Below are 16,065 nucleotides of genomic sequence, written 5' to 3' on the forward strand. Positions count from 1 at the left end.
CAACACTGAAATTTGGAAACTTGAGCGTAAATAATTAATTCTATTTAACCGTACACATATCTATATTTGAGGGATTATATGCTAGTTTAATATCGGTTGAATAATTGACACTTACCAAAATGAGATTAATGCCATATGTAGGATTTTACGATTAAGTATCAGAATTCTGTCTGGTAAGTTAAGAGATGAATTGTAGAATAATTAGTTACAAACAATTCTTGTGTTGTCTTTACTTGATAGATATTGAAGTTGATGGCTTATAGACACAAAGTAGTGCTAAACACATTTCCATTAATCTTCACATTTTCCTATGTGAAACCATTCATTGAGGACAAGAAAATGTACTGGTTTTTATTCTTTAACCACAATCCCAGTGGTCAAATAAGGAGTTGTAGAATGTGAAAGGAGTTGTAAAACAAACATCTTTAATTACCTTTCTTTGTTGAGGTGCATGTAAGTGACTGAAATATACATGTTGTTTACATGTCGGTCTTTTGTTGATTAGCCTTAGTCGTGTTTTCAAATACCCATCAATAGATGTTAACATCGTGCCAGGCACGAGCAAAAAGGTATTTGCAGTTCTTCTACCTCTTTTCAGTGGGATCGGTCAAGCCTTTTTTATCCCATTTTGGGAAGAAACTCACATACAGGCATTCCTTAACCTCCCAGATTATACAAAATACATCCGCTGGATCGCCTTTCAAGGTTTCAAGAGCGTCAAACGTTAATATTTGTTCATCCATTTAAACAACAATTAACTTTTTAATAGCATATAACTTAACCTGAACTCATACAAAATATCAGGAAAATATCAATTTGAAGTAAATGATGGTTTGATGTTTTGAATTATGTTACTAAGATGAACATTTGCAGTTGAAATTTTGAAGTTAAATACGTGTGAAGGGTGTTGTTTCTAGTTGGGGTGAGCTTTTCCCGACAGGCGCTTGGCTTGTATTTGTCTAGGGATTTAAGCGGGACAGTCGAAGTATGTTCTCAATGTGGCTGAGGACATTCACAGGGGCGCAAGGTTGACAGTTACTGCAACTTCTCACGGTAGTACGGACTAGCCACGTTCACCGTTTAACATTTACTCTCAAATCGTGAAGAATGTCAAAAATGCCTAAACACATTTCCACAGATACTAAATCACGCTACAAATCACCCTGAACGATATGTTAAAAGGGCATAAAGTAGCACCATCATCATTTGAAAAATGAATAATATCAAATAATCTTAACGGTCTAACATTAGGCGTAGACAAATTTAGCAAAGCTTCTGGATCGGGTGACAAACATGCTTTGTTTGGCTATGTTCACGTGGTCAAATATGTCTGACGTGACGTCACTGAGATCCAGTGATGTCATGGTCCCAGTTTGATGTGTGCATTTCAGGACAGAGGACGTGGAAGTCACCTCACTGACAAACGAAGGTGACCAGTTGGTTGTGGAAGTGCTTGTTCGAACAGCTCTTGCTGGAGACTATGCCATGGACTCTCTGGACTATGAGGAACTAGAGAAACTCTTTCACTCTGACCTGCAGACGCTGGATCTTCAGGTAGGGCATCTGGTTTCCAGGATTATATTCAGGATTTGAAGGGAATTTCCAAACGTTTGTTCAGATCCCCGCATTCTTTGCCTTCGAAGTGAAAATCCTCCTGAAAGGACAGCATTTAGACTTTGGGTCAGACTTTGTTATTTAGCACCTAGTTCATGAGCTTCACGATCATTATGTCTACAAACTTCCATGTCTGAAGTATGTTTACTTTTTAGATGAAAATGAATGTAAAGATTGACGTATTGTTTGATTATGACATTGCGTTTAATGTCTTAAGCTTCCATATGCATAAACGGTTAACTAAAACGTCATTTGACGTTAGAGCTTAAACTTGCAAATACTAAGGCTTTAGAATAAAGAACTTTATGAAATTGGTTTTAAAGTAGTGTTTCATGTTCATCATACTCGATTTGTCTAATTTGTAAATCTTAGTTCTTTGATATGAACAGAACTGTGTAGCAGGATGCGATATAGAGTTGGGTAATTATCGAAATAGATAGTGATTGAGTTAACATTTGAAGTCACATTGGCAATATTCCAGCCATGTCGTGACTACAAAAAAGATATACTACCCATCAAAAGTTTAGACTCTCTTAAAGCACTCACTATATGTTATGTATATATATACGGTTACATCGAAGATGAATTTCTCCACTAACATGGGGGAACCAACTGCACACCTTATGCAGATGAATTGCACGAGGATCATGCGTCGAATATCTGAAAAGCATGTGGAAATCACGTACATGTGATCAGCTGCGTTTTGGTTTGTTAAGAAGTCGCCAATTTTCACTGAATTTCATCATTTATTGAACTCATGACAATAATCTTTTCAACGTTACGTATTTTTTTTACGATACATCAGTTCATGTGTAAACATTACCTTTAAACATAATGGAATATTTTGCAAAGTTAAGTTCAGAACAATTGACTAAAGTAAGTGGCTCAATTTATACTACTGAGTCTAATCTTTTGATGGGCAGTATATGTATTAATAAAGGCCAATTTAGATAAAATAGATACCTGTCAATGAAAGACAATAAACTCCCTAGATATCACAGAATTTCTATTTAAAACTATCACGTAACCATAAAAATATAGTACTCAACAACAATGCAATCATGTATATAAATGGGCTATAGATTGCCAACAACTGAAGGTAGATCACCATGCTGGAGACTCGAAGTAAATAGAGGCAGTTGTTAGCATTTTGTGGGAACTTTACGTTTACTAATTTGATGCTAAGTTAGAGATTTTTCTACCTGCTCAAGAGCAGTCATGTGCTGTTTTGCTCCAACCTCAAAAGAGCAAACTAAAATTTTTCCTACGTTGTATGTATAGATCATGATCATATACCATACAAAGTATATTTGCCTTAGTCCTTCGTCTGATAGTATAAAATATAAATCTCGGACACTCTCAAGTATAGATTTGTCGTTCATGTTTGTGTGGCATCTACAGAACGTGGCGTAATAAGTAAATGAAACTCTTCGTTTTATGTAATTTTAGTTATTCTAAACGGAAACAAATTTCATTTCTTCTCTTGACAATTTGGAACATATTATCTAAAATCGCACTTCCCCGTTCTTTATTCTGTTCACTTCATCTGTTCGCTTGACTTCGCCATTTTCACCACCATATTTCGCCTTTCGTTATTTTCATCCATCATGTGTTGAATTCGTGCTCTTTGACCCTTGTAAGTGGCAAGGTGACCTAAGATACCAGACACGCTGTAATCAATAACTGCATTTCTCACCGGTGGGAATAAACAAATGTTGTTGGCCTAAAGATTTGATTTTCAACACAATATAATCTTTCTGCTGAAATAACATGCGCGACCTTGTGTTGTGTCACTTTGCATGAATCATCCCTTTGATCATTATGACGCAGTCACACTGGTTCGAAGAATTTTAGCCAGAAAATCAGAAATTAAAAATGTTAGTCCTGCTGGGTTGCATTTGAGGCGAGGGCATGGTAACGTCTGTAGTTTCACACTTAAAAGTAGTTGGAATGTTTTCGAAACAGGTGTGTGATGTGTGATATTGAAAGGACGATATGCTGCTATGAATTTACATTAACTTTAAAAGATTTATATTCACATTTGTCGCAGAAGCCAATATCGGAACAAATGATGCTAACCTCGTGAATAGTAATTAATAAATAATAAATAAATAATAAATTGTCTTCAGCACGGTCCTGGTGGTGCAGAAGGAGGGGAAGAGTCCAGGTTACCCGAGTGGCTAATCGGGGTCATCGTGGTGGTCATTCTTCTGATTGTGGTCTTCTTTGCAATGGTCATATACTCTCTGGTGAAAGAGAGAAAGAAGTAAGTATCTTAATAGAAAAAATTAATACGTACTTGACTAGGCACATGTTGGATTAACTGTTTCTTGATTAACATTACTATTGACATGGCGTGGATTATGTACATGTTGATTAACTGTTTCTTGGTTGTTTTCACATCATATGAGCCCATTCCATTATTGTAGTTTGTAATTGTAAGGGTCAAAATGATTGCTGTGAATGGAAGGAGTCTGTAACAGTACAAGGTCAATCCAGACCCTGACCATAACAGTTGTCAGTGGTTATTAATATACATTAAAGTACATATGAAACGCATGTCATAATTCATAGTATATGGCTTGACTATTAATGTTTTATTAACTTCTAGCCTAAAAGGTCATGCATTTACAAACGGTTTTTACAAGTGAACGTTCAAGGCGCATTTTCATTGCCAATGATAGCATTTTGTATTTTCAAAGACGTCCAGGACCATAGCCATTACCTAACGCGTGACAGCGTGTGTATCAACAAACAGGGCTAAGTGGATGTCGTTGTAACCAGTCACTATCCAACAATGATAGTGATTTCTTTGTGCAAAGACATAAAACCACAAGACATTTCAGAATATGCCAGTACCCGACTTTTTGTACTTTCGAAAAGGTTTCTTATACAATAACAGGTAAACAGCATAATACAACCGCATTGCAGTATTGAAACTTCAACTCTACATAAGATTTGTTTTAGTACCAAAAACAGTCATATGATAAAAGCAGTAGTGCGTCAACCTAAAAAAATCGAATTCCGAAAAACAATATGTTAACGATAATATTATGTTAACATCAAATTCTTCATTTATCAAAACAGTTGGCCCTAAATTACCCATTCTTTTGTTATGGCCTTTATGTAAGGTAACATTGCTATTAATGTAACACTGATGCTCTCAATCACTGACTACTGTGGCCAAATTATGTAGAAGCCGCTGTAATATAGCTGCAGTATTGCTGAATGTGGATTAAAAGTAAACAGTCACCACAACGACATATACCATGCAAACACAAAAATAATTGAAATATCATTTCAACTTTAAAACCTAATCCCGTATAAGTCAGTGCTACCAACGTGCTTCAGCATATCCACAACACAACTCGTTTACAGAAAAGTTCATATTCTCCGCAATCTTACACAGATAAAAATACCTAACACGATTCTTTTATGCTATAATCTTGCTAAAGAGTATCATAACATCATCGTGCTGCATTTATTCAGTTCAACGTAACCATAGCACGTTTCTTGGGACTATTTGCCACTGCCTCTAGTACGAGGTACAGAGTAAGTATCGTCAACGAGAACGTTATAAAAAGAAGATTCCCTGCATTCTCTTGCATAAAAAAGTCTAGGAAATGGTCCACGTCGTATCTCTGTCGACCAGAGTCAACACTGCAACACGGGCCACTAAGCGGTGTCCGAACAAAGATGTAATATCGGTTTGAACGACTTGCAAGGCCGGAGCCAAGGATCCGTGAGGGAATGCCACATGTGATGGTCTTAAGGACGGGGCTTAGGTGATTCTGAACAAACACCAGGGATCAACACGCCATATTTGACTATTTGGAGTCCATGAGAGACGCTTTACATGTACACCAATCTTCCTTCCCTCTGATTCAATATTTGAAAACTTTGCCATCGATAAATACCTTCTACTGCACATATCACCTTCTTGCTACGCAAGACATGTACATGTTTTCTTAATTACTTTCACGATTTAGGTGGAAAATACTGGCTTAAAATGATACTATAAAATGTTTGATGTTTGTGCTCAAGCAGATAGTTGAAGGGAACATATTTGCAATTGACGACCGCCCTTTGTCAAATTTTAGAGCAGAACCGTTTGTGCAATGTCAAATTTAAAGATTCCAGAAATAATCTTTACATGAAACATCAAATGCCCATGCATTTGTTTTGGGAAATAACATGCAACAGGACTGTTTGGTTAAATGTCAACATCAAGGTCGACTGGACTGATTTTTAAAGTGGAGAACATATGTTCAAACAGTTTCTTCAAACTTGTTTGTCAGCTTTGTGTGTCCGTGTGTTTTGAAACCCAAATACCACATAGTCTATTTGGATGAAATGATTCCCCAAAAAATGAAACCAAGGAGAGTCAGCACAATATGTGCTTTATTAGTAGATTGCATTTAAGTAAAGTGATTAACAGTAGTAGTTTTTCTTGACTTGTCCCAGTACCTCAGCGTTTATATCTGTCGAGGTTTACTGGTCTGTTCTATGAGTATATATGAACTTTTCCATTCAAAATCGACACCTTATTCTGACGAAAAACAATCAATTTCATTTGTACATTCATTTTGTATACAGAAATATATTGCTCTGCCTCTTTAACAATTACAACACATTTACTTACTGATCAGTTACTTATATTAAGTTTTTCAAATGAAATGAGTATATATATTTTTTCTGATATCTTCCCCATCTTTGGCACAATACTATATTTTTATGATCTGATGAGTTATTTCTACTTAGCCTACTCTAGATTCATGTCCATATGATATTTAAGATAACAGTGATGTATTTTGTCTGCCTCTGCCCACTAAAACAATATGCTTATTTGCTAAGGTTTTCGTAACTAGGTTGCCAAAGTAGTACATGGTGTCTATTTTACTTGAAAATGAGGCATGATTTAAATGAAAGTAAAATCTTTGTATTACATTTGTCATTAGCAGTAATATTTTACTCCCTTGTCCTAAATGCCATATTTCTTAAATATTCTTATACTGTAATGTGTAATGAGAACACGGAGAAGGGTATTTAACGTGTACTCGAAATTGTGTCAAAGGGTACTGCGCGAAAACCAAATTGACGTATTTCGTGACGAGTGTCGAACTTTGTCAACATCGCTATGTAGTTAGGGTAAGCATCAGCTGTTGGATTTATCTTCACCGTCCTTGTAGTTTTCGAAGACACTGATCACATTTTCTAGGACTGCAAAATAGGCTCAGCCTTTGTCTTCTTTAAGGGTATTTTTTTTCAAAACAAACACGTCACTTGCAACAGAGTCGAATATCGATCTTTCTCATCTGCTTTTCGAATATCTGCTTTTCTTCAACTTCGATTTAACGAAGTGTTACTGAATATGTGATAGGAATCAATCTCGACCGTTGAACCCAAGCACGGAGTCAATGTAATATCAAATTCATCTCGTGGAACAATATGGATGTAGTTAGAGAAGTGGAGCTATTTATATAAAATGGCCTTTCCTAAATGAATTCTACTGATTTGTGCTTGTCCATGTCTACGAGACGTCCTGTCGAGAAGTAATGGCATCGTACTTTGGTTAACAAAATTTTTAAAATATGTGTTTTGTGTACATTATACCTACGCAAATCGTTTGTATCACCAAGTTAACGCCCAATGCATTTTTTAATTATAATTACCACTGAAAATCTACTTTGAAGCGACTTTCTGTGATCTCTCCTGCTCTACAATATCAGTGATGTCCCTTGTTTTCAGTACGATTTTATATTAGTAAAATACTTAATTGTTTTTACAGGCAAAGGGCAGGAAGTTATGGTGGAAATACATCGTCCGCATCAATGTGTGATGAGGTGGAAGTAGGGAAAGATGACGGAAACATACGAATAACTTCGTTCATTGTCGACAATGAAAAAAACAACGGAAACGGGTGGGTGGATACCGAGGCCTCAACGCTTCAGAGGCGTCCCCAAGCCGGCCTCCATGGCTGCATGAACCCCGCCTACGTCGACGACGAGGAGCAAGGAAAGACTAAATCTGCAGACAAGAAGAAGGATCAGAAACCAAAGGAAAATGGTAAAGAATCCAGCGATGCTGACGTGAGAGAGAAGGCCGTTGACGTTGAACCACAAACCGATAATGAGGACAATGAGGTTGACACAAAGACTACAACGCCATCGATCGAAATTAAAACGGAACAGGAACCAGCCCAAGGAGCTTCGACGTCGAAGGAGGAAATCAAAACTGCTGAAACCCACGAAGCTGAAGTAAAGGATACTGACAATAGGATATCTTTGGAAGCGGACAACCAGACACGGTAAATGTTTAGGTTAATTGATGTTAATATGTTTAAGTTAACTGATATTGATATGATTTAAGTGGATTCATCGTTGTAAAAAATGACAATTTTTGCTGCAGTGTTTATTGACAAAAGATGTGATTCCATAAAACTTGACCTTTCACTGCATGTAGATGTTTCTCTTCAAAAGAATCCTTCTTTCCAATTGCCAAGTTTAAAAAAAAAGATGTGTATCAGCAATAACTACGTCCATTAACAATATACGTTTTTACCAGAGCAACTTTGATGTTTTCACATTCCGGACTCAAAAGTGTATTGTGCCCATTTCTGTTGTCTCTGTCTGTAATATTAATTCAATATTGCAAAAGAGCGACCTACTCATTCACCCACTTTAAGTGTAAAGTGGACATTGGCATAGCCTCGTGGGTAAACCATGCGCTCGATTCGACCGAAAGCATGCGGCAAAACACTATTAACAGAACGAAACACCTCGATCAAACAGGTGCGAGGAGTGTGACGTCAGTTTACGCGATTTAAGCCATGACATGGGTTAAATGTCAACATGAAACGCCATGCAAGCAATGATTTAATGCTATGTGAAAGCATGTTATTGTCGGGTTTATTTATTTGAGACAAATCACGAAATACCGTTTAACTGACTTCTTGCTGCCCGTTCCGATTAGGTACCTGACTCTCAGAGTGTGGGTTCGAATCCCTGATGGAACCTTACAAAAGTACTAAAAGCTGTACTTTACTGAGAAAGTGTGATCCCAAACATAGCATATGTTACATTTGACCATTCTCTAAGTGGCGTTGTGTATTCATAGCTTTCGGCCGTGGGAGCCGTGCCAATTTACACTTGTGAGAGGGGGCACACAGCGTACGTGACCTAGACTACCAGTTGTCCGACTTCCATTTTGTGGATACTGCGATGGCTGAGTAGGGTTGATGCCTGACTTTGTGTGCTTACTAACTCTGAGTGAGTGAGTGAGTGAGTGAGTGAGTTAATATTTAACGTCACACCTGACTCTGAGAGTGTGGGTTCGAATCCTAGATGAGACTCAACCGGACAAATGTACTAGAATCTGTACTTTATTGAGAAAGTGTAATCCCAAATAAAGCCTATGCTACATCTTGTTTCCGACATTGATGTTGAGGGTAGCCAAAGTCAACCAAGAAGGAGAGATTTACCTCTTTGTTGAAACCCACGACTAAGGGATGAGTATTAAGATCCCAAGCATCAAAATCAGAGGACATCTGGGATTCGAACCAACGATCAGTGGATCTGAACACATCTAAGGGCGCAACTCTGCGGGCCGAATTTAGGGCTTTTGAGGACGGAGCCTTCTGTGTATCAATTTCATGAACCAAACAAGATATTAATGGCGTGTACTAAAATTAATACAATACCAATACGAGATAAAGTGAATGTTATTTTTTTCTTTGACAGAAAGGACAGTTCTTCGGATTCCTGTAACAGCGACAAGGGAGATAATTCAGACTTGAGCACCAACTTGTGAGCCACGGGCTGTCGGTGTGAAAATACGGACTGGTACATAAAACTGAAATGACAATAGCTACCGGGACATGTTGTATAATCTACAGCTTATGCTTATTACATGTGGTCGTCAGCAAGTGTTGCATTACAAATACTTATTTTTATTGATTTGTCACTACACTGTGTATGTTCCCGTTAGTGTGAATGTGGAGAGAGAGTGTGTGAGTGCGATGTTTTATATTTGTAAAATACTGTAGATTTAGAGAAGAATAAAATATCATTTTATGTACATTCTTGTTGTGTGATAATTTGATGCTTATGATTTTCAGTGAGTGATATGAGACTTATGTATCATTGACAGAGTTCTTCTGATGAAACGTGCCTTTCCTTCTATCGATTTTATTTCAACATATACATAAAGCTACAGACAAGACAGTTGTACTGTTGTACTGTTTAGTTACAGAAAACAGTGCTGGTATGTTAATGTATAGTGAACGTGTTTATGTACATGGTCAGAAATATATCAATATCCTTATTATCAATCACTGAAAATAGAATAGCATTTTATTGAATGTCATTTTTGTGTCATTTCTGTGTGTATATTTTTTTTATCAAGAGTACTTTCGAGCAATTCGATGACAATGGTCAAGATATTATTTTGAGGAACAACTGAACAAATGCAACTGTCACAAATGAAACTGCTGAATTGCCCTCATCAAATAGGCGAGTGAACGTGAGTGAGTTTAGTTTTAAGCCGCACTCAGCAAAATTCCAGCTCTAAGGCGGCGGTCTGTAAATAATCAAGTCTGGACCAGACAATCCAGTGATCAACATCGTGAGCATCGATCTACTCACTTTGGATACGATGACATGTGTCAACCAAGTAAGCGAGCCTGACCACCCGATCCCGTTAGTCGCCTCCTACGGCAAGCATGAGTTACCGAAGACCAATTCTAACCTGGATATTCACGGGTCACCAAATAGGCGTACAATACGTGAACAGATCAAAGGTAGCACGTTGAACGGTACAGAGCAGAAAGGGGTTTAATATACCGTACACATTAATAGAAACACAGTCCGCACAACGTTCATGATCAGTAACTTTTTTCTTTTGTTCAGTATATATAATAAGTTTATCAGGCGTTGGAAATTGAGTTATATGCTGTCTGTAAGCGTACAAGCGGCGTTTTGAAACGTGATATTGTATGCATCCAGCTGATAGTTGTCCCCTAGTACGTGAAACGTAGCTGACATGCGGGATCAATTCATGCCATGTTACTATCTGAGATGTGTTGTGGAGAGCATGACACCGTCTAGGAACATCGTTTTAGCTTACGTTGCTTACACTGCCGCACATAAAGCTAAGAGTGAGTGAGTGAGTGAGTGAGTTGGGTTTAGCTTTTAACAATATTCCAGCAATATCACGGCGGGGACAAAGATAACGTGATTCGAACCCGGGTCGTCAGCGTGACGAGCCGACGCTTTAACCATTAGGCTACCCCACCGCCCCTTATAAAGCTAAGTCCAACTGTAAAGATAACGTGATTTTTACTCAAGTGAGAACATATGTGAGTGAGACGCTTTTTACCTTACCCCGGGTTACATATTCCACATGGTTACAATGTCTGCAACGTCTAAGGCGCTTTTCGGGTATCCCGCCGTGAAGTTGTTTGAATGTTAAAACTTCCTAGTAAATCAACTTACTCACTCACTCAGTCTTGCCATAAGCATTTATCAAATGATACCATATTTTTTAATACACACATTGAAAGGTACAGTATATATTTTGTTAGGGTTAAAGGACACAAGGGTATTCGATTCACAGCTCCAGTGAGCCTTTACAGAGACTTATACCTGTACAAAGAAACTGCTAGTGGCTCTCTATTTGTCATGTAAAGTGACGGGAAGGTGTCAGTGCTACTTCAAACTTTTGTCAAAGAGTTTGGACATGACTCTCCTGGATTCTCACACACGTTAGAATCTGGTCGTGTTGGAAAAGAACCATGTCATTTCCAGTGTGTTTGTTAAGAAAGAAGATCTAACGTTGGAGAGTCAAAAGTCACACTGCGTTGATAACTGAGGTGGAGGAACGCGCAGTGTTTACTGTGAACAGCCGTCTGGCAACAAGTCTGTGGTTTGTTTGACGCCTCCTAGAGAACTGGGCCGAATCCTGTTTAAAATTTACAATGTTTTGGTCTCTATTTCATTGCCAATATCCAAACTGATTGCAAAATTGGTTTAGATTAACAGATGAAAAACATCTGAAAATTAAACGCTGTTTAGATAGGTTTAGTTTGTTTCTTTGTTGTTAAATGCCGCAATCATCAATATTCCAGCTATATCACGCCAGTCTGTAAATAATCTGGACCAGACAATACAGTGATTGACATCATGAGCATCGATCTACGCAGTTGGGATACAATGACATTTGTCAACCAAGTCAGCAAACCTGACCACCCAACCCCATTAGTCGTCTTTTACGACAAGCATGGGTTGATGAAAACCAATTCTAACCCGGATCTCCACGGGTTCAGACAGGTTTTCCTTATCGAAGAACATTTATTACCTATGAGACTTGCAGCTAATGCCGAGTCTCCAACGCGCTTAATATAGGGTGACATTCGACCTGGCACGTATCACGAACCGATGATTCACTTTCAGAGTCAGAATCAATACACGCGCCAACCAATACTTTCACGACAGAGAACAAAACAAACACGAGTCTGAAAGCGATATTTACTGATTATTGACTTCAGCTAGAATAATAGGGACAGATTATTCCTTTCTACCCAATACATTAGTATTAATGTCAATACGTTCAACCAATATGTTCGGTACATTAGGAACCATTAATCAATAATCAAATGTCTGATAGTTTGTGACCTTGCAAATCCATTAATTCCTTTTTTCGGATTACTACGGATGTAAATATACTCAATAATGGTTGTCACCCCCCCCACCCCACCCCCACACCTCACACACACCCCACACCCCCTCTCCAATTAAAAGAATTGAAGGTGGTGACAACCATTATTGGCATGAGTATATAAACATCATGTATAAATTACACGGTGTTCCATGTGGCGGTCATTCATGCTTAAAATAGTATCAATGCAACTGTTTACAGAATTAATGTCTTGATAAGGTTATTCCAATACTCAGTCAATGTTATCTACCATTTACGCTTACATATGGTGACATCACTATTTGATAGAGATTCATCGACGCATGATCTTGGTGTACTTCATAGAATTGTTCAACAATTACGGGTTAGTTATGAAGAAAAGACAACAGTGGTCTGTGATAAATCCGTCTAAGCTATGAATCATTTCATCAATATCTACCTGAAAAGAATAGACCTTTCTTGTGAGAGCTGTATGCATGAGGTCATTACACTAGCTAGTAACAGAATTATTATGAAAAATTGCATCCTGGTTGGCATTGGTCTTAAGCAATCCATGCTTGTCCTAAAAAGCGACTCACGGGATCGGATGGACAGGATCGCTGACTTGTTGACGCGTTTATATCCCAATTGCGGTGCTCATGCTGTTGATCTGGTCCTGACTCAAGTATAAACTGACCGGTATATAGCTGGAATATTGCCGGGTGATGTGTCAAACAACAAACAAACAAAAGAAAGAAAACAGAAAAAATACATTTCCAGTAAGCAACATAGATCGGTCTGCAACAATGGATAACATCAAACATTTGCATTCCAAGGGGCTGTATCAGTTAAGGTCTTCAGCTGTTAATGGTTCATCCTGGTATTGAACACCCCGGTCGTAACAAGTACATATGTGACGTTTTATTTCATTACACAGCAAGGTAAAACTAATGAATTGTTTGAGCTGCACATCAGTCGATAAATAGTGTGGTTGTTCCTGTTGGTCGTGGGGTGATACAATCCCTTGGCCAGACATTATCTGGCTCCAAGCCTTTTCCCATACATTGCGATTGGGTCGATAATGAAAGGCGAATCAAGTGTAATGACATTATCGAGTAGTATGTACCGATGAACCTCAAACATAAAGATTAGGTAACTACAGTTCAGATGCCTAACAGTCTCTTGTCGACTTCATTTGGAAATGAACTATTTTTTCCAAATGTACTCCCAACTGTCTTTCTTTGTGTTCTTGATGACCAGTCTGTGCCATTGCGTTGTAAATTTAGACATAGCTGATGAGTTGAACCTGATCAATGATGTCATCGAAAAGCGTTCAATGTTCTCCAAATGTGATCCGCAAATTGGAAGGAATGTGTCCGTCAATGTCATCTTTTACCCTCAGTTTATCGTTGGACTGGATGAAAGGGAACAAGTTCTTACCTCAAGTGGGTGGATCGACCTGTGGTGGACGGATACGAGATTAACGTGGAATGCTAGCAATTATGGCGGAATCGACAAAATGTATGTAAAGCAAAATATGATATGGATTCCGGATATCATTACCGAAAATTCTGTCGCAGGTCTTAGTATCTTGGGATCTGGTCAGGATTTTGTTCTGGTTCATTCCAGCGGAGAAGTTGAGTGGTCACCAGGAAATATTTACAAAACTGTCTGTGAAATTGATGTTGTAACATTTCCATTTGATTCTCAGGAATGCTTTTTAAATATCACCTCATGGATGTATTTCAATGATGTTGTAAGACTTGTGACCACAGATGATTCCATTAATATGGATTTTTTCAAGTCGAACTCTGAATGGATATTGTCAAACATATCAATCCTTGAAACAGATTTTGTTTTCCAAAATGTCGACGGTGCACAGGGGAGTATAACCTTCGTTTTTAAGCTGAAACGTTATAGTGCTTTCTATGTCCTCAAAATAATCATCCCGGCTATCATCTTATCCATTTTGAACAGTTTTGTGTTCATCGTTCCACCTGAGTCTGGAGAGAAAGTATCCATGTCCGTGACCACCATGCTATCTCTGACAGTGTTCCTCAGTTACATCGGTGACATTACCCCCAACAACTCAGAGAGCATCCCTATCATTGCTCTGTTTGTTGTCCTTCATCTTGCCCTGGGAGCCTTATCCATCATCTGCAACATCCTCATTTTGAACATACATTACAAAGCCAGGAAGGAAAAAGAAATGGGTCATTTAAGAAAGGAAACAATAGTCAAAAGGACAAACAAAACTGAACCTGCCGAAATGAATATGGACACAATACCTGAGAAAGAGATAATTTCAGAGCGTACGGTGGGTCAGTGGGCCTTGAAAATTATGAGACACATTGATATTTTTTTCTTTGGTTTCTTCATATTGCTGTCTGCAGGAGTGACGATTGGCTGTGTAACTATGATGTTAAATTAGTGTGCAATGGGCCATAAACATTATGAGACACATTAATACTTTTTTCTTTGGATTTTTCATGTTGGTATCTGCAGGTGTGACGATTGGCTGCTAAGCTATAATGTTGAATTAATGGTTCCATGTGCCATAAAAATGATGAGACAGTGATAGTGTCTCTGGGCGTTTTTCACGTTGCTATCTGCAAGTGTACAGTTGATCATTTAAAATTTAGGCAAGCAATTTCTTAATAATCACGGCATGCAACTGTACATGTAACACGTAGTGTATCTACATCTAATGTCAGTAATGACATTTTGGCCTACTTACATGTTGTGTATAGTGTCAAAGATTCGTTGCAATTGAGAATGATAAAATATTCACAATGAAGATGTATCCTTTTTCAGTTCACGCACTTGTTTTGATGTAACAGGAGAAGCAGTATTTCAGTTATGTAATAGAAACTATCAGTATGATGTGGGAATACTGTCCAAAATGACTATAAAGCTAGCTATATGGTTTGAGCGCTAACATATGTAAACACTAGGTACGTTGATAAGCTGGTGGGTTATTGGGTTTTATGCAACGTATGTTGATTTAAGAAATGGAAGATGCCTAAATAGGTGTCCAGTGTTATGAGTGTAATATATGAGTGAATCCATAAGATGTTAATATATATCAATATCCAGTGTGTGGTTATCAATTGAAGATCCATCTGTTGCATACACTGACAACCACGAGTGTAAGTAAGTATACATTTATATTGTAATACATATGCGCGCGCACACGCACGCACACACACACACACACACACACCACGATTACACACATTGTCAACAATGCTGTAAACAATGCATAAGCAGTTGTGAGTGAATTTCGTAATGGCAAAGTATGGGAAAAGACAAGTAAAGGTTGCGTAAGACACGGAAAGGGTCAGTTGCATTAATGGAGTAAATTCATTTGTGTTCGTATGAACAGAATATGTTTTATCCTGATTCCTTTGATTTCTAATGTTCAACACTAAACTTCATTTGATCGTCACAGTTGTTCATATGTCTGAGTGCTTGACGTTAAGCCCGTTTAGTATCCTTTGGATGGTCAACCCTGTCTCCGGAATATCCCTTTCTCACTATATTATAGAGATACATTTGCAGTTGTAAGAAGTAAATACGACGATTTTAGACCCTGAATTGAGTTGGGCATGTGCAGTTGACACACTTGAATTGAATCACATGGGGTTAACACATTTGTTTCTGATAACATGCAATCAGCTGGTTCGCCCATCGGCCTCGAAACTACGTTAGACCATGATTTTGCTGACACATTGACACGACAGAAAGTATGTTTTCAGCAACACCTCTTTTCGTATACCC

At 38.1% G+C, this 16,065-nt stretch overlaps 1 protein-coding gene across 1 annotated transcript; it reads left to right on the forward strand.

Moving 5' to 3' along the window:
- The first annotated feature begins 13,303 nt into the window (after positions 1–13,303).
- Positions 13,304–15,353, forward strand: LOC124285867 (neuronal acetylcholine receptor subunit beta-4-like). The gene has a single exon (XM_046722146.1). The coding sequence runs from the start codon at positions 13,487–13,489 to the stop codon at positions 14,714–14,716; it is 1,230 nt and encodes a 409-aa protein (XP_046578102.1). The 5' UTR covers positions 13,304–13,486; the 3' UTR covers positions 14,717–15,353.
- Positions 15,354–16,065: the final 712 nt, after the last annotated feature.

Source organism: Haliotis rubra, unplaced genomic scaffold (assembly GCF_003918875.1).
Source record: "Haliotis rubra isolate DU_JTF1 unplaced genomic scaffold, ASM391887v1 Scf37, whole genome shotgun sequence".
NCBI lineage: Eukaryota > Metazoa > Mollusca > Gastropoda > Lepetellida > Haliotidae > Haliotis > Haliotis rubra.